Genomic DNA, 24,664 nt, shown 5'->3' on the forward strand with positions numbered 1-24,664 from the left:
GAGAGAGACTGAAAACCCTCTCCACCTACAAAATCTTCAGGAGAAGACAGATGCGATGGAAATGGCCTGCAGAGGGTCACCAGGCTTAGGGCTGGCAAAAGTCCCGGTTTTGTCCCAGCTGTCTAGCCCGTTCCCATTCTCAGGAATGCCTTTCTCTTCCCTATCACTGCCTGTTTGTCTCTGTTGTAATTCTTTATTCTAGGATTCAGGAATTTGGAAATCTCAGTGGGTACCCTGTGGACTCTGATCCACATCTCTAATATTAGACTTCGTTTTTCCTCCTCCCTGAAGTGGGTGTAATTTAACACTATTCAGCCAGCAGCACAGTGAGACCCTGGGGGCATTCACCCGTCTTAGCAGACCAGCAGACTGGCTAGCTCCATTTGGGGGCCAATCTGCCTGTCCACCTTTTTTCTTTGTCATCAAACAGGCTGTTAGGCAAGCCAGCAAGTTTCTGCTGAAAGGCTGAAGAGGACCTGTGGTCTCAGCACTGCAACTTCATCAGATGCTGGGTACCACCACTGAGCCTTAAAATAGAAAATTCCCGCTTTTGAGAGCAGTCCTGTGTCCCGGCAGCTTCCCGGGGATTCTGCAGCGCAGATGTCCTTTTGCCCCCAGTTGAAGTGAGCCTTTCTCTGGGAAAGAAGCCGATGTGGCCTCCTAGAGAGCCTGCCAAATCACACACAGTCATGACTGGTTCTTTTCCTCCTCTCTCCTCTCCTCGGTCTTTGAGAGTGGGGGTGGTAAGCCAGGGAGATGAGAAGTACATCTGCAAGTTATTTGCTGAGAAAGTGAAGGAACACCAGCTGCAGAGCTGGGGGAGCCCAGGCAGGGGAGCACTTGCGGAATACCAGCTTGGTCATGGAGGTTCTTGCCTTCTGGGAACTCAGCAACTGAAGTTAGACTGCTGAGTGTTGGCTTTTGTTAGATGTTTGGGTGGTGCTCCCCCCCCCCCCTTTCTCCTTTTCTCCCTTCCTCTCTCAATATAGTACAGGATCCAGTGGGAATACAGGCTGCTCCTGATGCTTGAGAAACCAGGAAAGACTTGGAGGGGAGGAGCCACGCCTTCCTGGAGTGGTCTCTGAACACCCTCCAGGGCTTCATGAAATGTAGCTTGGAAGTAGAGCTGTGCTGGTTGCACAACCTCCAGTGTGAAAGGGGCTGGCTCCTGCCCACATCAACAGACTCATTCCAACTGGGCCGTTTCCTTCTCCCCTCCTCCCCCTACCACTTCCTGCAGGTGGCTTCTGTAATCCAGTTAGCACTGGGGGAAGCCTCTTGTGCACAAGCACCTAATCCGAAAATGGCTGGCTCGACTTTGACCTGCAGGATGACCTTGCAAAGAAGGCAGTTTTCCTGTTGTGTCTGCTCACACCTGGGAGCCATTTTCAGCTGTTCTAGCCCAAGTGGAAGAAATGTGTTTGTGTTTATGCCAGGCCCTTCTTTCGTGAGGCCTGCCATTGTTGGACAGTATATAGGGAATACAGATTCAGCCCATTTGTTGAGAGGGTCACAGTTTTAAAGATAGGCTAGTTAATCATTATGTTGACACCTTTTTAGATATAAAACAGTGAGTGCAGATTTAGTGTATGTCTTGTGTACCCTCCGAAGTGCAGTTCTGTAGTCTGTGAGATGCTAAAGGTGCAGACTGCAAGAGTCATCACTGAGGTCAGAGTGACAGATCTCCCACCTCTAAAGCTGGTTGCCCACTTGTTCTGGAATGATGTGGTCTGGGAGCCTAGAGGAGTTTTGTCAGGTCCAGAGCTGACACAGTGAGGGGCAAGATGCTTCTGCCCAGGCAGTGTCCAGCTTACCTTGGCCTCAGGTGAGCTCATCTGGAGCAATTCTCAGAAATGCTTCCTGTGCCTGCAGTTCACACTGGTCCTCCCCATGCTCTCGGGTAGCTGGTTGTTCTGAAGGGTTATGGCCGACTACCTCCTAAGGGGGAGACACATCCAGGGAAGTTCTCTTGTTGCCAGGCCTCCGCAGAGCCCCAGCCTCCTTTGTGGTAATGCCAGCAGACTTGCCCATAATGGGGACCTGTCCTCGAAGACAGGCACTCTAGGGCAAGATTCTTATGCCATTTCCTCACTTCCTGGATGCATTTCAAACCAAAACAGCTGAGGCAAAGGTGCCAAGTTGTGGTTTCTCTTCCCAACTTCTTAACTGGGTTCTCAAGTGAGCGTGGGGAGGCAGTAACACTGTGGCCCCCAGGGTCTGTTCTCTATTGTGCCTCAGCATCTGCCCAGCTGTGTTGGTACAGAGCCTTGGGAAATAAAAAGATACGATGCTTCGGAGGGCCACTGGGAAGTCATTCTGAACCATATGACTCTGTGATGGAGGCACATTAGATCTCTTTGCTTCATATGGTCACCTGCAGCTGCAGGGTTGGGCTGACATGGCTCTTGCCTTGCTGTGCTCTGAGGGTGTTTGTTTCCTTTACCCCAAATCTGGTGTCCTGGTGTCAGATAGTCCATCTGTCTGCCCTAAAATTGATCTCATTTGCAGATATTCCTCTGGATGATCTTTTGAAAAACCTATTGGAGTTCACAGGTGTGTGTGTGTGTGTGTGTGTTTTCATTCTTGGCTTTCTGGTATATTAGCTCCTTTTTGGGGAGCTGTAGATTATAGCTCTCTCATTCCACCAGGCATTCTGTCAGCTATGACCGCCTGGCATTTTGTTTTTGTTACACTTTTTGCTTTGGAGGTAATTGTTGGTTGACGAGTGGCTGTGAGAAGCAGAAATTCCCCGAATACCTTTCCTCAGTTCCCTTAGTGGCTCTATGTTATAAAACTTCATAACCAGGATATTGATACTGAAACAGGCAAGACACAGAACATATCCATCCCCACTAAAGTCTCTCCTGCTTCGTACCTGGACTGCTATTCTCCAAATTTATACTTTTTCCTTTTTTCATTTAAAGTATTACGGAAATGAAACTGTACAGCACACTGTTGGGACTGGTCATCGTGCTGAGTGTGATTCTCTGGAGGTTGGTGCAGTTGTGTGTTGGCACTTAGTTCTTTTATTACCAGGTTGTATTCCGTGGTGTGGATATATCATACTTTGTTTAACCTTTCACCCAGTGAGGGCTCCTGGAGTTCTCCCAGTTCTTGATTGTTCTGAATAAAGCTGCTGTGACCATTGATTTTTTTGTGTGTGTTCTGTGTGAATATGAATCTTCATCTTCTGGGATAAATGCCTCAAAGTGCAGTGGACAACCTGCATGGCACTTCATGCTTTGTTTATTAAGAAACTGCTGTACTCTTCCAGAATGGTTGTACTGTTTTATATTTCCACTAGCAATGTATGAATAACCCAGTTGTTTTTCTCTGGTCAGTATTTAGTGATGAATTTTCATTTTTTAGTTCTTTGACCATTCTGTTAAATACTTAAATATATAGATTAGATCTATTTCATTGTGATTAAATTTGTATTTTTCTGTTAGTTATTGATGTTGAATTTTTTATTTGCTACATTTTCTACCCATCGGTTATTATTTTTGCTGTTTTTAGTACAGGATCTTGCTGTGCAGCCCAGGCTAGCTTTGAGGTCTTATTCCTCGTAGGTGTGTGCCCCATTGCCCAGTTCGTCTGTGAGTCTTGTTGCTGAAACGTTGTCAGACTTCTTGCTTATTGTCAAATCTTCAAACAAGTTATTTTACTTTTTGGTATTTGTGTTCTGGAAGGTTTTTACATATTCTAGATCCTTTTTTCTTTCTTTCTTTTTCTTTTCTGGATGTGTGGTTTGAAAATATTTTCACTAATCTGACATTATAAATATACCTTAAACCTGGGGTATAAGTCCAGTGCACTAGTCTCTTACCTTATGGATTATGGATTCAGTCCTAAACTGAAAGATTTTTCTCCTGTGTTTTCCTATATGTTTTCCAGTCTTACCGTTTGTATTTAAGTCCACAATGACATACTTTAAAAGCACGTGTTTCCAGGGAAGAAACAGAGCAATTGCTTGCTCTTGTGGGAATGTAGAACAGGCTGGATCGGGGACTGGTGGTTTGGGGGTGTGGAACAGTGGTGCTGACTATGGTATCGCTTTGATGCTGTGGCAATCTTGTCATCTATGGGGTGGATAAGGAGGATACCATTGAAGGGTCAGCTCTTAACCCCATTCCTGATTCTCCAAGTGCTCTTAGTTTGTATGCTGAGAGGCTTGGGAAATTGCGTGGTAAGAGATAGTCTAAATCATATGATCACATCAAAAGTCTTCCAGATGAGGCAGGAAACAGGCCTGGTTCTATTTTAAAGGCACATCATGGTATAACTCCCCAGAGGGAAAGGACTTTGTCTTAGAGGCTGCAGCCAAAAATTGAAATAGCTTCCTCCCCTGCCTGGAACTGTAGGACTGTTTCGAAGCTGGCATGTGGATTTGGGGAATGTCCCAGTGTCAGGTGAAGACAGGCGGCCCTTTGGTGGCCTCTGAAGACATTTCCGGGACATCCTGGCTCCATCAAATGCCTCTCTGTTCTCTCAGCCATTGCTGTATGGTTTGGCATCCTGAGCTGCTTCTGCTCACAGGACAGCATAGCCAGGAGTCTGAGAACACCTGGGCTTGCACCCTAGTGGGCTGGATGACTCCCAGCCAGGGTGTAACCCCTGAGCTTGGCATGGTTGGGAGCAGAGGAGGGAAGCGTCTCCCTAGAGAATGCTTCTGTGCCACCCATCATCCTGTCTGCCTAGGAAATGAGAGGCACTCTCCTTGTCTGTGCAGATATGGGAAGCTGACCACCTCAGTCATGGTCAGTATATATAGAGGAGGTCTGGGGTCCTAGGATGTGTTTGTGGTTTGTAGGCTAAGGGCTTGGTAAGATCCTTGCAGGTGTGTGGGTCACCATTAGGAGACTGGGGTGGGGGAATATACAATGTCTCCTAACTTCATTGGCTGCCTCAGCATCTGTGTAGACAGGCCCAGCCACAGTTCTGATCACATGGTGGCCCTCCTGTCCAGTAATGATCTCTTTCCCAAGAGTCTGACTACCACCCACCTACATCATGAGGCCATTCCATGTCACTGAGACTGTGGGATTCACATACCGGGCTCCTGTGTAAAGGCAAAATGGGGAGGCAAGCCAGACTGTGGGCAAGTGCCAGTGAATTTAATCCAGGTTCCAGCTACAGTGACCCTTTAAGTGCCTCGCACCTAGAGTAGGCTCACATGCTGTGAGACTGTTAGGGAACAGGGCCCTCTAGAAGACTCCAGACCTTAATACCCCAAATCTTCATCTGTGCCTGGCGCACAGGTAATAAAGCAGTAAACACTATGCCCCATACCATTCTTTCCCTAGGCATTTCCAGTTAAAGATTGGGTCCCATGAGGGCTGGAGGGATGGTTCAGGCTACTGGCTGCTCTTCCAGAAGACCAAGGTTCAATTTCCAGCACCCACATGACAGCTAAAAACTGTAACTCTAGTCCCAGGAACTCTGATGCCCTCTTCTGTCCTTCACAGGCACTACACATAGGTGTAAAAAAAAATATTCAGGAAAAGCACTTATATAAATAAATCTAAGAAAAAAACTGAAAAAAAATTAGTTCACACAGCGCAATATCTAAATTCACTTTGTTTTTGTTTGTTTGCTTTTAAATAAGCTTATTTACCTAATTGGCAAGCACATTGATGTTGTGCACGATAGTAAGTGTAATGATTGGATTGCTGGCAGGCTCTGGGTGAGAGCTATGCCCTACTTTGCTCTGTCTGTGACTTTTAGAATAGTAGTCATGTGGCTGGGTGGTGGTGGCACACACATTTAATCTCAGCACTTGGGAGGCAGAGGTGGTGGATCTCTGTGAATTCGAGGCCAACCTTGTTTACAAGAGCTAGTTCTAGGATAGGCTCCAAAGCTACAGAAAAACCCTGTCTCGAAAGCCAAAAAAAAAAAAAAAAAATCTAGTAGTCATGCACATTGATAGACCATGTTTCCCACCTTTTGGCTCACCACACTGGATGGACGTTCTCCTGGTACACTTGTACACAAGGATGACACGAAGTGTGGCCATACGAAGGAGGTGTGTTCCGCTAGGGGATGTGGAATGAGATTACCATGTTGTTTCTCATCCTGGTTCCATCTGTTGTGATTCTGGATAGTGAGGTCACTAGGAAGAACGATCACAAGAGTTGGTGACAGGTCCATTGGTTTTGGATTTCTGGTGCTCCCCTTACAAAGCAGAATTTGTGGGTGGTCTCTTTCATGGGAACCCTTGCTGGGCAGAACCCTTCCTGGAGAGAGACTCCTTACAGTGGCTTGCTTAGAGTAGCTGATCTCAATAGGTCCCCTTCTCTCCTTGTTTTAGCTACTGCCATCTTCTGCCACATTTCTCGTCCCCTCTCTCCCCTCTCCATCCTCCAACAGGAAGAAAATTTCATTTAGTACACTGCTAGGGGCAAGGGACTGGGCAGTAACATGAGTGCTGTCTGTCTGGTTTGTTGTCCAGAGACAGCTGCCCCGGCCCTGGAGGCTAGGAGAGTCCGTTCCGTGTAGGAGTTTTCTTTCCTGCAGGCATGGACCATGGCCTCTAGTATGTAAGAGACTGACCTTAGGCTTGTTTATCTATTGTAAGTCAGGAAGAGCCGGGCCAGACTCGCAGTAGCCCTGGCTGTTGTCTGGGGCTAAGGTCTGTAGGAGTGGTGCAGAGAAGCCCCATGGGTGTGCTGGGGTCTGTGAGGTAGCAGGTGCAGATGGCTAGCATTGGAAACAAGGAAAATAACAGAACTGAGAGAGCATCTGGTGGCCGTGGTGGCCTTGACCAGGAGTGATAAACACTTATGTCTGTATGTAGATGTAAATTCTGATGGAAGTGACTGATCTTGCCTTGATTTCTGTCTCCTGACTCCAGTTGATACCATGTTGCCCTGCCAAGTTACTAGGACAGTTTCCATTTCTGCAGGCATAGAAGGAAGTCCAGGCCCTCAGAAATCCCTGCCAGTTTTGGGGAGGCTCAGCCTGTGTCCTCAGGGATAAAGGCAGATGTGGCTTTCAGAGCACACTAGTCAGCGGATCTGATAGGAACTCTACAGACGGGGTGGAGAGACACTGTTCAGGGGACACTGAGGTGACACTTAGCTTGCTGTCCCAGAGACAGGCAAAAAGAAACATTAGCCAGCCTCTCTTGACCTGCAGTGTTTCATTTGCTAGCGTAGACTTGTGCATGGATCTCAGTGTTGGGGGCTAAGTGAGCACCCGAAAGGTGTGAGTGACTCAAACCCACTCTCCCCACTATTTCCTTAAAATCGCCCAGCAGTTTCTTACCTGGAAAAGAAAGTTAACTCTGCTTTACTTTCAATTCCTTTTCTTTGTTAAAAAAATGTTAGGTTGGGTGTTTTTTTTAACCTTTGTTTTCGTCTATGTAATCGACAGGAGCTGGAGCTGTAATTCACTTGTTTGCTCAACAAACTCTGGTAGAGAAACTTCTGTGTTCTATGCGTTTTTCCAGCTACTGAGGGTGTAACAGTAAAGAAAGAAGTGAAAATGCCCAGCCATGTACACCCTATATCTGCTGTGACCTCAGGACTGCAAAATACTCCAGGGGACTTAACTGGAGCATTCCTGTATCCCCCCCCCCACACACACACCCCACCCTACCCCAGTGTTTGCTTCCCTTTTCTTTCTGTGCTTCATTGTTCATTCTTGATGAACCGACATCGATACATTATCCCTAACTGGAGTGTGTAACCTGTTAGTATTCTCTTTTGGTATTGGCTACTCTATTGGTTTGAAGATGCGCAGTGGCTACCCTGAGGGTCTAGTGTTAGCTCTCCCACCCTCCTCCCTGTCTATCCCTACTGATTGCTTGCTGTCTTGGTGATTTTAATTTTTTTTCAGAATTTCTCAGAATGTTTTTCAGAAGTGTGTATTCGGAGGTCTTTTCACCCAGCAACACACCTTTTCCTCAGGACATTTCTTTGTTACTGTTTTATTTGTGTATATATGGAATGCAGCAACAGTCTGACAGTTTGGACTCTGTCTTCATGAACCAGTTCTCCCTGGGCTGGGTCACTCTAGACTTAGTGCCGGCTGCCGCTTGATTGTCTCTGGGTTTCTTCATTGCAAACCTGGAACTTCTGGCTCAATACTTCTAGGCCGACGGCAGCAGAACCGAGTGGAACCTGCTGCAGCAGGGTCTTTGGGACATGCATTCGCATGGGCTTGAGGCATCAGATTTTTTTTTTTATTTTTGAGAGAGTTAATGGAAACTGTCTGTTGAAGACCCCCAAGGGGGTCAGTGATCCTGAAGGAAGTGAGCCGGCTGGGAGATTGGTTGACACAACCCAGTCCTGCCTTAGGAGAGTTGACCCTGCTTGGCGGAGGCTGTTTATCCTGCCACTGGGCTGCTCTTGTTTTTACCCAGTCTCCACCTGAATAAACAGATCCAGAACGTCATCTGCAGCCAGGCTGAGAATCTGCCAAAATTCCCCAGGGAACGGGTGATTCACTAGCAGCAGGGGAAGGAGAAAGGCAGTGAGCAAGAGACCTGCTTAGCTGACTCTCACTTCCTGTGCACCAGCTCATCTGGGCTGGGCTGTCTCTTACAAGACACCAGTGTGTTCAAGCGGGTTGTCAGTTTGTACAATGGGACAGATGGTTTTGGTTTTCAGTTTAGAAAGATGGTTATAAACCAGGCTGGTGGGGGCAACAATACTTCTGATTGTCATGTCGAACTTTCTTTAGGTTGGCCTTTCAAAGACCTTCTGTGCTCACTGGGTTTAAGACTCTCCTGGGCCTCGGGTTCAGACTGCATATGGGCATTTATCTTGACATTATTCTTGCCAGTGTATACCTTACACTTGTTATCATCATTTTGTGCTCATTAGGTCCTCATCTAATAGCCAGACAAGATGATTAAATTGAACTTGGCCATATTCTCTGGCCCCGAGCTATATTCCTAATATTTAATATGTTTTACATTTATATATATTGATTATCTTTCAGGAGCCAGTGTTCAGTAGTCACTTCCACCATGTGAGTCCCAGAGGTTGAGCTTAGGTTGTTAGGCAAGTGTCCTTATCCACTGAGTCATATCCCTGGCCCTTGTAATATATTTTACTGATGGTGTGGAAGTCTGGGGTGGTTAGGTGGGCAATGTATGACTTTTGAAAATGGTTAAATGAGATAGCATGAGAATGAGCACTTGGAACACACCGTTTCTCAGGTTCATTTCAACCTTGGTGAATTTAGTCCAAAAGAAAGGTACTTGTGTCTGTGTGAGGCTGATGATGCACATGCCTGATGACATGTGTAATGTCAGCACTGGCCTTTGCGTGCCTGCCAGAGAACACACAGATACACACCAACAAGCATGTTCGGAAGATTCATCTGTGTTCCTAGTTACGATTTTCACTATAGTCCCAACTGGAAATGCCCCCTTGTTGCTTACAAAATGGAACAAGAAAACAAATTTCAGTGTATTTCTTCAATAGAAATAGTGTGCTGAAGTTGGGATGGGGGCATGTGCCTATGATCCAGGAAAGCGGATGGAGACTCATGGTTTAGGAGAGAGTACTGCTGACCTGAACCACACACCCAGACTCTGTTACACGCACATGCGTGTGCACACACAGAAGCACACAAAGACATGCATGCACACTCAGTAGAAAAGAACAGTCTGGGTGTATCTCAAAATGTGAGTGAAAGTAGCCAGATATAGAAGAGTTCATGTGGAATAATTTTGTGTATATAAAGCATTAAAATAGGCACAATTATTCATGGTTGGAAGAAATTATAGCTTTGGTTTGAGAAGAATAACAGCTAAGAGATCGGGAGGTGGCAGCTTTCTTTGTTGATCTGAGTGATGCTCATGTGGGCTGTATATGTATCTTTTATAAAAACACACTGAACTCTGTGTGTATAGTTTATGCATAAAAGTCTGTGTGAATTTTATATAGTTAAAATGTTTATAAATAAATAGCTTTTAGTATCATGTGACCTGCCCAGGGGCACCCTGTTTGAACTCATTATCTGCCTTGCCTTTGGTGTGGCTTACATTATGAGGCATTTGAATGCAAATACCTCCCTCAGTAGCATGAGGGCTGCTCAGTGCTGCACTAAGTTTTACCCTCAGTGCTGGTCTCCAGTTTTCTCACATTGTGCTAGTTATGTGCACGATGTGTGAAGCTATACCGTCGTTTTCCATGGCACCTATGGATGGGTGGGTGCCTTCAGTTGTTCTGACCAGACTTTGAGTGCCTGCTACGTGTGAGCAGTGAGCTATGTCCTACCAGGCCGTCTTAGAATTCCAGAGCACTGCCATGGTGTGCAAAGTGCTCTGAGCAGCCAAAGCTGCCCTAGTGGAGGGTTTGGTTATCTGTTTGCCAGGATCGCTGTGGGGATGGCAGGCTGGAGGTGAGAGAGTTGGGTATACTAGGTATCTTACAGGTTTTTTTTCCTGTTCAGGTCTAGATTCAGGCAAAGAGCTGTAATTTGGACTTTGCTTACTTCAGTGATTTAAAATGGTGGAAGATTTTTATTTCTTGTTAGAGTCCACAGTTGAGGAATGGTCTGTCACCATAATGGCTGGGAAGAGCTAAAGGTCATCCATGATTGGATGTGAGGACCGGTGACTTGGCCATCTTCATTCTACTTCAGGATAGCTGGAAGAGCTATAGAGGAGAGACCTACAGGGTGGCTCTGTATTCTCTGTGGTACCCTTATTGGCCTGTCTCTTTCCACTGGCTCCAGATGTAACCCGGGTCATCTCTGAGGAATATACAAAGCTGATAATTTAGATTTCATTTTTCTTTCTGAAGAGCTAGAAAATACATAGGCAGTAGAGTGCAATAGTGATGTCATAGCAGTGACATGGGCAGAGGAAGAAAGGGAGGTTTCTCTACAGAGGGAGGTTTAGCCCAGTTGTGCAGGTAGCTAAGCCAGGTTGAGAAGCAGGTTGACACAGTTAGAAAACTGCATCAATCCTAGAATTAGAGTCTCTCTTGAAACCAAAGCTGATTGCCCTGCTGTCAAGAAGGTGGCCAAGTCCTGGTCTGCCTCTTGTGTCTGTAAGTCACTGATCGTGTACTGACTATGCTGCTTGATCACTACAGAAGCAGAATTTAAGTAGTTGTGACAAAGACCACATGGTCCACAAAACAAGTTATTCACCACCTGGCCTATTATAGAGTAAGTTTGCTGGTATAGACAATAGGTGCATAATTTCAGGAACCAGAAATTTCCACTCAGCATGTCCTTTGATCCACTCACTCTTAAGATCTTTTCCACTACTAAGGGGACCTCGTGAACCAGGCTTTCTTAGGGTGTAGTGGAAAACCACTCATGATAAAAAGCTTTAAGTGTTGGTTTCGCATGCCTCCATCTGTTTTACTGTCTAACATCAGCTCTGAAAATGTAGCCAAGTGGAGGGAGCTTATCATGCCTATCCTCCTCCTTTGAAGACTGATATTATTTTTGAAGCCTTTAACAGGTGTTGCTTTAATAGACTTCTGCTGTATTAAGTTTTCCTTACCCCCGAGGGCAGCCCCAGGGGGAACTGACACGAGTTGGAAGTGAGTGCCGTGTGACCAGGCTGCCACCCGCTACCCGAAATTCCTGGCTGCAGAATGACTGGCTTTGTGAGTGTTCCTTTGATGAGGCCATTGACATTGTTCCTAGCACAGTGCTGTGTCCTGCCTTGCGCTGGTCTTTCTTTTGTAAAACCGACGAGTGTCCTTTTGCACTTCACCTACCCCGTGAAGAGGTGGAGTAGTCCTCTGACAGCAGCCGTAAGAAGGTGGCCTCTGGAGAACCACTCTTCTCTCCATTGTGGGACCTTTGCTCCCATCTGCCATGCCCTCTGATGCCTGGTCCCACAGGTCCTGTACCGCATGCTATTCTTGTAGAACCCTGGGACATTGGGGCACAGGCTGGGCCGCCTGGTGGAGGCTAGTTTATACAGACCCATCAGAGTTGATCAAGAAATAGAATTTGTTGGGAGAACTTCTTGAGTGGGCCAGGCCAAGACTCAAATTCTGGGCTTGCCTCCCAGCTCCTCTTGCATCTTAGCTGTGACCTCAGTCAATTAAGTTCCAACAGAGCTCTGAGTTCATTGTTTTGAACCATCTAAGAAGAAATGGTAGTCATATTTACATGATTAGGTTGCAGCTTGTTTTTTTTTTTTTTTTGCCCAGGGCCGGCTATATGACATGCAGCAATTTACAGTTAAGAACTTGGAGATGAGTATGGACCTTCAAGGGAAGTGAGCACTCAGGGTAATGAGTGATGTAAAATGACTTGTTTGGATATTCGTTAAGAACAGAGTGTTTCTGATCTGGGCTCTGAGACTCTGTCTTAAGCAAACAAGCAAATAAAAAGAATAGGGAGTTTTGTGAAGTAGTGTGCTGTTCTGAGTTGGGCCAACAGATGGGCTTTCAGGCCCTCTGCTTTCAGGGGGAGGTGGGTTGGCTTTACTGTGTGATCTGAATGCTGGCCATTTTCCTCTAGACTTAAGGATGGAGAGCTAGAAGGGAGGGTCAGCCACCAAGAAGAAATGGGTTTGTGTGTGTTTGGCACTCAAGGGTCAAGGATATGAGCTTTCTGGGATCTACCCCAGTTGGTTGGGATTCAGTCTTGAATTTGCTTTGAAGTCTGGCTGCCTGAGACAGCTTGGTTGTTCCAGGGGTTGGGGATGGCATTCTGCAGCTGAAGCAGGCATGGCTCCTAAGTGGAGCTGAGAGCTCTGACTCAGTCCTTTGTTCCTGAGAGGACAGCTGGGCTTGCCTGTGTGCATTGAAATGTTGCAAAGGAATTGAAGGGAACCAGTCATCCGTTCATTGTTCTCACTCACTTTTTCTCTCCCCAAAGCATTTCCTATGAACCAGGTCCATAGCTTGCTTATGAGGACAAAACGTGACTAATAAAAATGGACCTTTTTTATTAAGCAACTACTGGTACATGTCAGGTCATATCAGCCCATAGGTATACGAACTTCATATTGCACTTATAAATGGGGCTTCACTGGGTTATGAACTTGGGTGGCAATACTCATGGCACATCTTCAGTAGGGCTGTGCCATGTTTCAGAGCAAGGGCGCCCATTCTTGGGTAGAGGTGCCAGGATCATCATATACGTCTCATGCACATGGGTTATCCTTCAAGGAGGGTGCAGAGTTCTGCAGGATCAGAGCTTCAACATCCACATTCTGAAATTGGGTGGGTGCTTAGGAAAGGTTGCTTGGGGCCCAGACTGTAGTTGACAGCAGAGATGAAACCCCAGAGAAAATGTAGTGTGTGTTCTTAGCAGCTGGGCTGCCTTGGACATGATATAGGTGTTTGCATCTGGGCAGGACTGTCACAACATCTGTGCTATGACAAACTCCCTCCTGTTCCTGTTGATTCTGCCTGAAACTCTTTGCTTGGACAGTTTTTGCTGCAAGAATGCTGGTGAATCCCATTTGTGTGCTTACCCTTAGACCTTTTGAAAGTAGCTGTATTCACTCTTGGTGACCTGTATTGAGCACCTATCCTGCAACTCATACCTTTCGAGTGTCTGGAGGCAGTCAGGAGCAGAGGCCTGTTTTTATTCATGGCACCATGCCATGGTGAGAAAGAAGATGGTGAACTAGATAAGCAAGCACCCAGTTTACCAGATAACAGAGCCTAGAGGAGGACAGGGCGGGTAATGGGAGTGCATGCCGGGTGTGATTCTAGAAAGAGCAGCCAGGAAAGGCCTGACAGGGGTGACACTGGAATAAAGACAGGAAGTAAGGGATGAGACAGCTGAGTCTCTGGAGAAGCAGCATTCCAGGCAATAGGAGCAGGAAGTACAGGGCCCGTGGCCTGCCGAGTGTGAGGACAGACTGGGTGGAACATATGAAGTGGAGGAGTAGGTAGACTCGTGACAGATGCTCTGCCTGGAGGCCTTAAATAAGGGACTTCATCTGTTTTCAGCAGGTTCTCGTGAACCAAGAATCATTTTGTTTTGCTTTAAAATTGTTATAAAATGTATATTAAAAAATTAAACAGAAAATTTAGTAGTTTTTGTTATTGTTGTGCAACCTATCTTGAGCCATTCCTATCTTGCAGTACTAAACTCCATGTCCATTACCAGCCAGTCTTCATTGTCTTTTTTAAATGGCCCCTGTCTTTGCAACCATCTTTGTATTTTATTTATTTATTTATTTATTTATTTATTTATTTATTTATTTATTTTTTGGTACCTGCCTGCTTTCCTCTTTTTCTTTTTGAAACAGGGTCTCATCATGTAGCCCAGGGTACCTAGAACTCTCTAGAACTTGCTATGTAGTTGAGGCTGGCCTCAAACTTGCAGTCCCTAGGTTAGGGTTAGAGCTTTGATCCTAGTACCTATGTGAGGCTGGGCATTGTGCAAACACCCGTAGCACTGAGCGACCCAGTGCCCTCTTCAGGTCTTCACACATGCACAGGCTTGTGTACTCTCCCACTCATGCACATATGCGCACATGTGCAGATACACACAAACAGTGCTAGGAATGCCATTTTGTATATGTTGTGCAAAATGGTAGAAGTATGTTTAGGTCCATGCACAAACTGTTTGGAATTTTATCTTAATTTAAGCCAAAATTCACTGAACAGTTTTTTGTGTATGAAATTGAAGTCAGCAACTGAAACAACAATTTTACAAAATGTAACATTTGAATATAATTCAGAGGTACACTAATTTGATACATGCTCAGTAGTGACAGGAAAATATAAGTCCTTGTTTTTTAGAATTAAATGATTATGTTCTGTAAGAACAGAAAACTTGCACAATGGCAGACATTAAATGATTAATGTGTATACCGGGTGTATAAATTAGGTATACAAAATAAACATTTATTGACAATAAGTCATACATTATTTTGAAGCATTTCTTTGGTGTGTTTACAAGTAAAATACTGGCGTTTGTGAGCTGTTGTGTTTCCGTGGCGTATCAACATGTGCAGCACAGGCATTGTGTGTTCAGAACCTAGGCTGCAGTGAAGACATGTGACACACCACGGGCAAGCGCCATGGGAAACATGGAGTCATTACACATTCAGTTTTGCGTTATTATTTTGTCATGGTGTGCATTCATAAGTGTATTACCAAACGTTGGCAGCCTCGTACGTTCAGTTGTATGTGGCCCCATATGAGGTGATACAATAGTTTGGGCTGCTGTAGTTTATATCTGTCTGCCACTGGACATTTGGGTTGTTTCATCTCTGGAATACTCTTGAGTAGAGCTTCTGTGAACATGTGAAAATGTCCTCTTGAAGTCATCTGCTCTGGGGGGGGCGTGTTAAAAGGTGGTGATCCTGTGCCAATTATCTGATGACCGTTGTGTTTTCTGAAGTACCATTCACCCCCACTGCCTGCCGCAGTCTAATTTCTCTGCACTCTTCATGTCCATGCGTTCCTTTGATCATTGCTGTCGGGACTGACTTAGCTTCCTTTACCAACACCTGTTGGCCATTTGTGTATCTTCTTTGGAGAATGTCTATTTAAGTCCTCTGCTAGTTAAAAACATTGTTTTTCTTTTATGTGTAGGTGTGTGTTTGTGTGACTGTATTCCATGTCTCAGGGTGGCTGTAGAGACCAGAAGTAGCTGCTGTTACAGGCTGCTGTGAGCAACCTGACATGGGTGCTGGGAACTGAACTCGGTTTCTCTGGAAGAGATCTGCGTCATCACTCCAGCCCCCGTTGCTGATATTTTAATCATGATGGTTTTTTGTCGAATTGTAGCAGTTCTTCATAGATAACTAAACCCTGAATGCTTCAGTTCCCAGCTGTAAACAACGCTGTATTTGCATGGACCTGTGTACATTACTTGAAGTCATCTCTGACTTACATTTAATAGTCAAGACTGTGCAAGTACTTTGTAAGTCACTGTCTTTGTGGTTTTGGGGATGATGAAAAGAAAGTTGGCACATGTGCAGTACAGGTCTCATTTTTTTCTACTGACTATCGTGCATGAATGCATTTGCTTAAATCTGCGGGTGTGGGACCCACAGGATCTGAAAGTTGAGCCTATTCTGAGCCTTCACCCAAGTTCCCAAGCTTGTTGACCTGATTGGCTTGTTAGGCTGCTGGGCTAGGAACTGACTGCAGGTGGCACTGTGCACCTGGCTAGCTTTGCTGACCATCCAGTGCTTCTCTTGGGGTGCTACCTGTTCCTCTTTTAATTCTCGTGTTCCTGTTTCTGGTGGCAACCCCTCTCACTTGGCCCACTGAGTGCTTCCCTGGTTTGGTTCGGCCCAACAGGCCAGCTCTTAAGTCTGACCCAGCTCCTGATCTCCCCAACTGGCTCTTTCTGCCTCCGTCCTCCTCTCAGGCCTGTCCTGGCAACTTCTTCCTGTCTCTCCCAGAGCTCATGCCTCACTCCCACAGTCTCCATGGCTGCCTTCTCTGCTCGGTGGGGAACTTTTCCACTGTGTGAAAATGTCTTGTCTTCTTCACAGTGGCATTTATCCAGAATGGGGGCCTAGAATGCGGTTCAATGGATAAATATACTGCCAAGAAAGAAGAAAAACGTGTAAGACAAAAGACAAAAGCAGAGGAGACAGAGGAGGTGTGGGGGAGAGGAGAGAGGCTAGACTGTGTCCCAGGGCTTGCTTGTGCCAGACTCTTTGTGTGGAGCCATCCTTTCTCTGCCCAGGTCCTCTCTTTCTGGCTCCCTGGTACTATATTCAGAGTTCCCGGATGAGGCCCAGTGCTGTGTCCTTTATTTCTTGTTCTTTTTCTTCCCATACTTTACATAATAAAGCTTCTATTTTCCTTTTGGAGTCAGAAAACTGAAGAGACTGCCTTTATTAAAGACATTAATGAAGAACTCAGGAAGTAGCTTAGGGAGGGGCCTGGAGAGGTAAAGTTTGTCTCTGCCTCAGCACAGTTGTGCAAATGCATTTCGAGCTTCAGGGCCTGGGAGACTTGCGAAGAGAACAAAGGAGCCTGAGAGTCCCAGAGCTTCTGGGAAAGAGGTCCTTGTTTATGCCTGTTGGAACCGATTTGGTCAAGTGTTTGTTTAAAGGAGATGCCACTTGGTAAGCAACACCAGGCTCTTTTGGGTTTTGTTCCAAAAGGCTTTTGATTGGTTGGAGAGCTGCCCTGTTTACTCATAGTTGGCGGGAGTGTGTGGCTGGGATCTGCAGTCCCAGCACTACCTACCACCCAGTGAACTTCACTGTGACCCCTCCAGGCAGAACCAAGCCCACATCAGTGCCCAGCTCTCACCCCATTGCCGGCTGTTGCTAATACTGGCTGGTTAGGTTTTGGTTTTGCAGAAACAGGATTAAAGGTGCGAATAAGTCATGGCAGGAAGGAAGTTAAGCTCCACTGTGCCCTCCAGGTGCTTTAGTGTGGTTTCAGGGAGCAGACTGTGGCCTCATCTTTCAGATGAGAAAACCAAGGGCCAAAATTACCAACGTAGAGGTTCAGGGATTTGGCTCCAGCTGGGCCCAGCAATGAGCACCTGTCTCAGTTTAGAGTCAGGTCTGGTCATCACCATCTTAGTATTTTTTTACAGTCCCATTTGTCTTCTTGCCTAGTATACAGTACATGTCAGGAAATTGTAACTTGTGTTGTGACATATTCAGTTGAATTAAACTGAGCTCTTGGGGGGTGGGGTGGGCTGGAGAGATGGTTTAGCAGTTAAGAGCACCAAAACAGGACCCAGGTTCAGTTCCCAGCACCAGCATGGCAGCTCACAACTATCTGTAACTCCAGGAGACTCAACACCCTTACATGCAGCCAAAACACGCTCATAAAATAAAAATAGATAAATAAAAAAAATAACAAACAACTGAGCTCTGGGCTCTGGTGCCTGCAGTCTTAAGTCACAATGCTAGGTACCAGAGATCAGAGATGGGGTTGGGTTGGGACAACTTGGTGCACTTGCATGTCATTTATCACTGGGCAATGGGCATGTCATCATCTTATGTTCTTCTCTTGGCTGGAACAGCTGAGGCACAATATTTGGGCAAAGAACTTATTCTGCACAGAAAAGTCTATATATAACACTGAGCCAGCAGATGATAATGCAATAGAAAGAGGGATAATGAATATTGAATATCACTGAATTGCAATTTTAGGTAAAAGTAAAATCGCAAAAAACAAACAGTGGGGAAGGTAAGAGTTTGTTGTCTCACCCTTGCTCTGTTTCAGGCAGCACAACAAGATCCCCAGTGTGGATGGAAGCCAGCTGAAGTCCTATCTGTCCCTGGAAGTTCTGGATCTGAGTCTGAACAACATCACGGAAATCCGAAGCTCTTGTTTCCCTAATGGCCTGCGTATAAGGGAGCTGTAAGTGTCTCTGCCATCCTGTACCTTAACTTCCAGGCCTTGTAATAACTGCCCTGGTTCTCAGTCCTAGACACAGGATGGGTGCTTGCTTAACTCTGGCCCTGGCTTGGCTAAATCTATGAAGTTGTACAGACCTTTGGCAGGCCAAGAGTGGAGTCTACCCATGATCCCTTGGGCACCCATTTTAGAACATTTCCAAACCTTGCAGTACTCTGTTGTGTCACAGGTGGAGGGCAGCCGTGAGGTAGGAGAGGTTAATTGGCTATCCAAGGAACTTGCCCCCCTCACATTGCGGAGCCCAGGAGTCGGGACCAGTCTCTCTGCTAGAAGTCTAGTTTGGCTCTCATGCTCTGAGCTGTCTCCCAGAGAAGCTGGGAGGGAGTGGTTGGGTGATGAGTGGGTGCGAACCACAGGGAGACAGGTTCAAAGAGCATATCTGTCTTTGTAGCATCAGAAACCATTTGAATAAGCCATGTTTTGGCTGGCTCCTTTGGAGAGGGCCGTTACTCAGCTTTGTAGTTGTTTTAGATGTCTAAAAAAACAGTCTCAGTACCTGTCTTACACTGAGTGGATGGTAGACAGGAATGAAGAAGTTAAACCTATGTAATCCACTCACTGCAGGTAGGAAAATACTGCTTTGGGGAAGAATGTGAAGACCGAAGCTAAAGAAACAGTTCCTAGTTGTGAATGCATTTCCTCCCGTTTCACTACTTCTGACTTATTCTGCAGCTCATTTGCAAGGCTGCTTTAGGGCTCACTGTGACCATCAGGATGGGTGTCACTTGGTGCATCTTTCCCAAGTCCTTCTGAGTCTCCAGGGAGAGGAGTGATTGCTTTCAAGAGTTCCTCAAGGCACAAGAATTGGGAACAAGAGGCCTTGGCTTCTATATAACGCCCTGGGAGGGGACTTTCAAAAGGGGTCCAGCTACCACTTAGTGCTTCTTATGTGGAACAACGCAGCCACTGACTGTCACCCTGAGTGCACTGTCCTTTCCCTGCACAGATACAGAGGGCACTTTCTACTTGGAAGCTGTTGACTGCTATGTCTTCATCACACCGATTGCTCTTTAATCTGGAGTGCTAAGAACAAACAGTCCAGCCCCATTTGCAGAGTCCTCATGTGCCCTGCTCTGGGCTGCTGCCTGATGGCGGGAACAGAAGTGCCTCACTCCCTCTTGGCACACAACCCATTGCGGTTGAAGAGTCTCTCTTGTCTGTCTCATTTTCACTTAGGCATGTGTCTGGGGAAGGCAGGAAGAGGTGTGGAATGGCCTCTTGGGAGGAGCCTGTATCGTTGGCTATGTCTTGTCTTTTTACTACTTGATAGAATTTGCTCTTTGAGCTGCTTGCATCTGAGTTGACCATTGCCATGTATATTGAGAAGGAGCCCCCTCCTGTGTGGTCACAGGAGGCTCCCCTGGTGCATAACATGTAGACCCGTGAAGATGCTTCTTGTTTTCCAAAGAACTCACAGAGGTTCTTATTGAAGGTGTTAGACTTATTTAAATGAACGGTTTGCACATTTTCATTATGTAAATCATACAGTCAAACCCACTTCAGGCTTAAATAAAGGCTGTTTTCCCAAAGTGTAAAACCCACTTGACCTTGCCTCCCAGTTGACTTTTTGCTTTTAGGGCTTTTCTGTCCAGTCTGAACAGAAGGACTCCCACAGGTTCTCTTGAGTGAGGCAGGCCTTGTGTTGTGCAGCTGGTGTGGGTAAAGGTTAGTGTCATCCCCACCAGCATGAGCACAGTGTGTCTCAGTGTCTTCTCTTGATCACACATTTCTGCTACCAGCGTTCCCACATTCCCTGTCTTCCAGTCAGGATAGGCTTGGAAGCCTCCAGATGATAAACAACTTAGTGGAGAGCAGCTAACCCTCTGGGTGTGTCTGAGTGCTTCCTAGCAGACCCAGCTGGGTCCAGCGCTATAAGGAGTGAGGACGGCTCCTCCTGCCACTACATTTTCTCTCCTGAATCATTCCAGCAACTTGGCAAGCAACCGCATCAGCAGCCTGGAGTCTGGAGCATTTGATGGTCTGTCACGGTCGCTGCTGACTCTTCGTCTGAGCAAAAACAGGATCACCCAGCTTCCTGTGAAAGCATTCAAGCTACCCAGGCTGACACAATTGTGAGTACAGAAACCTGCACTTTAATTAAGGTTAGCCAAACTTTATGGGGGCCAAATTTCCCCAAGGACCTTGTACCAATCGCCACCCCTTCCTCACCCCCCTTGGTAAAGCTCTGCATAAACTATCATTTATGACCCTGCCGCAACACCTAATAAAAGCAAATTAGGAGCTGGGTCTGGTGTCAGCAGGCTGCCTCAGATGGCCGAGGAAAAGACCCACGTGCATACATGCTTGTCCTCGCTGACACTGTACTTCTGAAATGCAGTCCCTGATGCCTGCTGATGATGGCTTTCCCTCTGTGATCCTCCTGCCTCAACCTCCCAAGTGCTGGGATTACAGGCATGCACCACCACTATCCACCGTGGTCTCATCTCAGAGGGTCAGCGAGGTTTCAAGTACTGAGGCAGGCTGTGCCTTGGACATGAAGGGATCTGAACTTTCTTGAATTCTTTGCTATGCAGCTATAGCCTGATCAGAGGCAGCCACCTCTGACTGAAGAAAGCCACCACTTCATTCCTGAACTTTAGAAGGTTAACTGGTTTGTTTTTGTATAAGAGAATATATTTGCATCCTTCCAGATAGCATAAACAGCAAAAGGTTGCTAGAAAACTTACATTAACCAAATTAACCATAGCTAGTGAAAGGTTTTCCCACTCTGTTTCTTTGCTTTTCTGTGTCTTCCTTTTTGCAGAAGAGTATATTTCAGGGAATATGCTGAGATCCAAAGTTTGGTTTAAACAGAACGAAGCAGTTGCAGGTCAGGTGGGACAAGGTGGAGTGTGTCCTATCCTCGTGCTCCTATGCACCACCAGCCTTGTGATGCTGGAGCTTCGCTTTGTTCTTTTCAGTCTAAGAGACCAAAGACGCTGTATGTGAAGCAGGGTCATGAGACACTGCAGAAATATCTGGGGAAAACCGAGGGCTTCCTAGCTAGTGCTGCGTTCTCCCACCTTCCCCAGAGTTGCTGATGGGATCCAGCTGACCTAGATTCCTGCTCTCTCTTGGTCAACGAAAGCTGTTCTGCTAGGACTAGGGGCCAAGTGTGTTCTCCCACCCCCACTTCTCCATAAAGAGTCACTTCTCTCCATTGTACGGAGGTCTGTCAGACACCCGAGTGGAAGTTAGCTGCTATTTGATACCTAGTGGTTAGGATTTTCTTAGGTTGAAGCATCTGGTATGGATTTCTGTTGCTGAGCCCTCAGTTAAGGAATGTATCTCCTGAGTCCTGCTCAGGGCCTGCTATAGACTCATGAATGGTGACTTTTCTGGGTAGAAATGTGGGTGCTTATGCTCCCACAGTACCAGGGCCAGCATAGAGCTAGCTATGCAGTCACTGTAGTGTTCTTACTGCATCTCCCATGCTGTGGACAGTTGTCACTGTGCCATCTGAGGTGTACCCTTGGCTCCCCTAAGACTCCTCCTCCATAGTTTCCCCATTGACTTAAAAGCCTGCTTGAACTTCTGGGAATGGTGCAGGCTAGATGCGCACATGGGATGTTCTGACCTGATGGCTTCATTTCCATAGGGACCTGAATCGGAATCGGATTCGGCTGATTGAGGGTCTCACGTTCCAGGGCCTTGATAGTTTGGAGGTGCTGAAGCTTCAGCGAAACAACATCAGCAAGCTGACAGATGGTGCCTTCTGGGGGCTGTCTAAGATGCACGTGCTGTAAGTGCAGGCATCCTCCTGGGCTCTGGGAGGACGTAGGCATGGACTCTTTCAGCTGGGTGTGGTGGCTGCCTCCACCCAGTCCCCTGCTCTTTGGCCCTTTTTCTGCACAATGAACCAAACTCCGGGTTCTTTTCCCTGAGAGGTAGGAGGAGGTTTCAGCGGACACATGGTCAGCTAAGGAAGTGGAAGGAGCCAGACTGCACCAGTCTTCTGGGCCTGCTCTCCTCCCCCACTTCCTCCAGGAGCCTAAGACTGCAGAATGATTGCTTCCCCCAGCCTCTCTACTCCCACATCTTAGAGGAAGTCCCTTCCTTCCTCATGCTGGGTTGATGGTCTTTCTTGATGTGCAGGTGGGCCAAAATGTATAGTCCATCTTGGGAGATTTATTCCTGTCTTGTGAGCTAATCAAGACGCTGAGTGCAGATGTGCAGCTTTTATCAGGGGGTTTCCAGCCAGATGTGTGCAGCATCAGAGCTGTCTGCTGCCAGATTACTGAAAAAGAATAGCAGAGAGGTAGTCACTGATCTTCTGATTTAGACCTTTACAGTCATTTGAATCTGCACAGCCAGGCAGTAAAGGTGGTGTCACCTCACCACCACCACCAAGCGTGTTTTCACGAGGTAGTCACTTCAGCCTGTACTTCTTCTATGTCTTTGTAGCTGAGACCAAGGCTGGAAGCCTGGGCCCACAGCCCCCAGTGTGCCGCCCTGTCTCATCCTCAGAAGCATGTCCCACTACCCACCCCTCCCCATACACACCCACTTCGTACGGCATGCACAGGAGGAGCCTGCCTCTCAGCTTCTTGCTGGTCACACTTTCCACTTCTGATTACCTGGATGTCAGTTTCCTGTGTTCATTGGGGAATCTGAAATCTAAATAAATGGTCACTTGCTGAGATCAGACTTCTCAGAAGAAAATCGATTGCCCTCCACTTGCTTATGTTAAATCTATGTGTTTCTTAGGATTTTTTAAAAATACACTTAAGCAGAGCAGTGGGAGAAAGTCAGATGGACAAAAGCAAGTTCCCGTTGGTTAAACGTCTCACTGATACTGAACATAGAGCAAGATGTGCATCCTTACCGTCTCTGTGCTAATGACCATGTCTGAATCAGACGGGCCTCCTATTTGCTGTCTGTGTGACGAGGGAGTGGCGGTCTCTTCATCCTGTGTGTATCGTCTCTGCAGACACCTGGAGTACAACAGCCTGGTGGAAGTGAATGGCGGCTCCCTCTACGGCCTCACAGCCCTGCACCAGCTGCGCCTCAGCGACAATTCCATCTCCCGAATTCAGCGCGATGGCTGGAGCTTCTGCCAGAAGCTGCACGAGCTGTGAGTCTGGGGCAGCAGTCACTCAAAGTACCCGGTGAAGCCTCGAGTCAAGGAACCATGGGCTCAACTCACCCCACAGGTCCTGAGGAAGAGGCAGCCCACAGGCCGGGAGCCTGGTGATCTGTTCAGGAAGGAAGACCCGCATGAGTCTTAGGTCTGAGGCTTGGAGTCAGCAGTGAAGGAGAGGACATACCAGAGAACAGAAGCCTAGATATTGTCACTTTTGAGTAGGACAGTGAAACCGGAAAATGGTGGTGTGCTGATGGGGGAGGCTTTGTTAGCTTTGGGATCTCTACCATCCTTTCCTCAGTTCCTCAGGACACTGGGTTCATTCCTGGCCTGTTTGTGTCCCAGTGCCTGATGGTGGATGTGTGGAGAAGCAGCATCCCTTAGGTCCTTTGGGAAGTTCCCGGACAGGGCTCCAAGGTTGCACCCTTGCTCCTGAGAATGGTAGTGACAGATCCCCGGATGGGTGTGTGTGTGTGACCTAGGCATCCCCTCACAGAAGGACTTAGTAGACATTTTGTCCCTGCCACTTGTCTAGTTCTTTTGGTTTATTTTTGAGAGGCCCAGAATGGTTTTTTTCTTTCTTTTTATCTTGTTTGGCTAAGGTTGGCTATAGGACAAGACTGATCCACCCAAGCAGGCGATTGGTAGGAATGCCACACCTTACTTAGCCTCCCCGGTGGTTTTTGACTTCGCCAGCCATACTCAGAGACACTTGACCCTGATGATGCTGACAGGGTCTCGCAGGCTGAGTTTTCCTCTGGTCGTCCACCTTCAGTGTAAATGTCTTCATATCCCACACTTCCCTGGAGTTCATAGTGTAGCTGGTCCTGTCCTTTGTACAAGGCTGCAGTCCTGTCCCTTGCGGGACTGTGTTCATTTGTGTTCATTGCACTTAGGTTCTGTGTTAGTGTTCATTCCTCGGGTTTAGCTTCTTGCTACCTAGAGAAGCTGCTGTTGACCATTGCCCGTGGTACTGAGTGGCTCTGACCAGCCTGACTCATGGCTGTCTGTTGGGGGCTAGGAGTAGTAGGGAAGAGAGGGACCTTGTAGATGTTCAGTCTAGTCCCACCTGAGGACAGTCCTCCAAACATACCAAAAAGTGTTTGAGCCCCTGGAGCTGGGGCCACATGGAAAAGTAAACTTCTAGAGAGACCCTTGAATTACCTCCTCCCATTTCTGCCTGGCAATATGACAGTGTCTCTTGTGCCCTCTAGAGAAAGGGAATGTTCACTCGACTGTACTGGACTAGTCCTAGTAATTTGCTCCATATTAGAAAACCTCAGCCAGA

General features: G+C 46.8%; 1 protein-coding gene across 1 annotated transcript in view; it reads left to right on the plus strand.

Moving 5' to 3' along the window:
• Window positions 1-24,664, plus strand: part of Lrig1 (leucine rich repeats and immunoglobulin like domains 1) — a 101,529-nt gene that overhangs the window by 55,520 nt on the left and 21,345 nt on the right. The window contains exons 4-7 of the mRNA XM_057764877.1: window positions 18,099-18,236; window positions 20,222-20,365; window positions 21,892-22,035; window positions 23,224-23,367. Coding sequence (XP_057620860.1) covers window positions 18,099-18,236; window positions 20,222-20,365; window positions 21,892-22,035; window positions 23,224-23,367 — 570 coding nt within the window. The remainder of the gene's footprint in view (window positions 1-18,098; window positions 18,237-20,221; window positions 20,366-21,891; window positions 22,036-23,223; window positions 23,368-24,664) is intronic.

Source organism: Chionomys nivalis, chromosome 1 (genome assembly GCF_950005125.1).
Source record: "Chionomys nivalis chromosome 1, mChiNiv1.1, whole genome shotgun sequence".
Taxonomy (NCBI): domain Eukaryota; kingdom Metazoa; phylum Chordata; class Mammalia; order Rodentia; family Cricetidae; genus Chionomys; species Chionomys nivalis.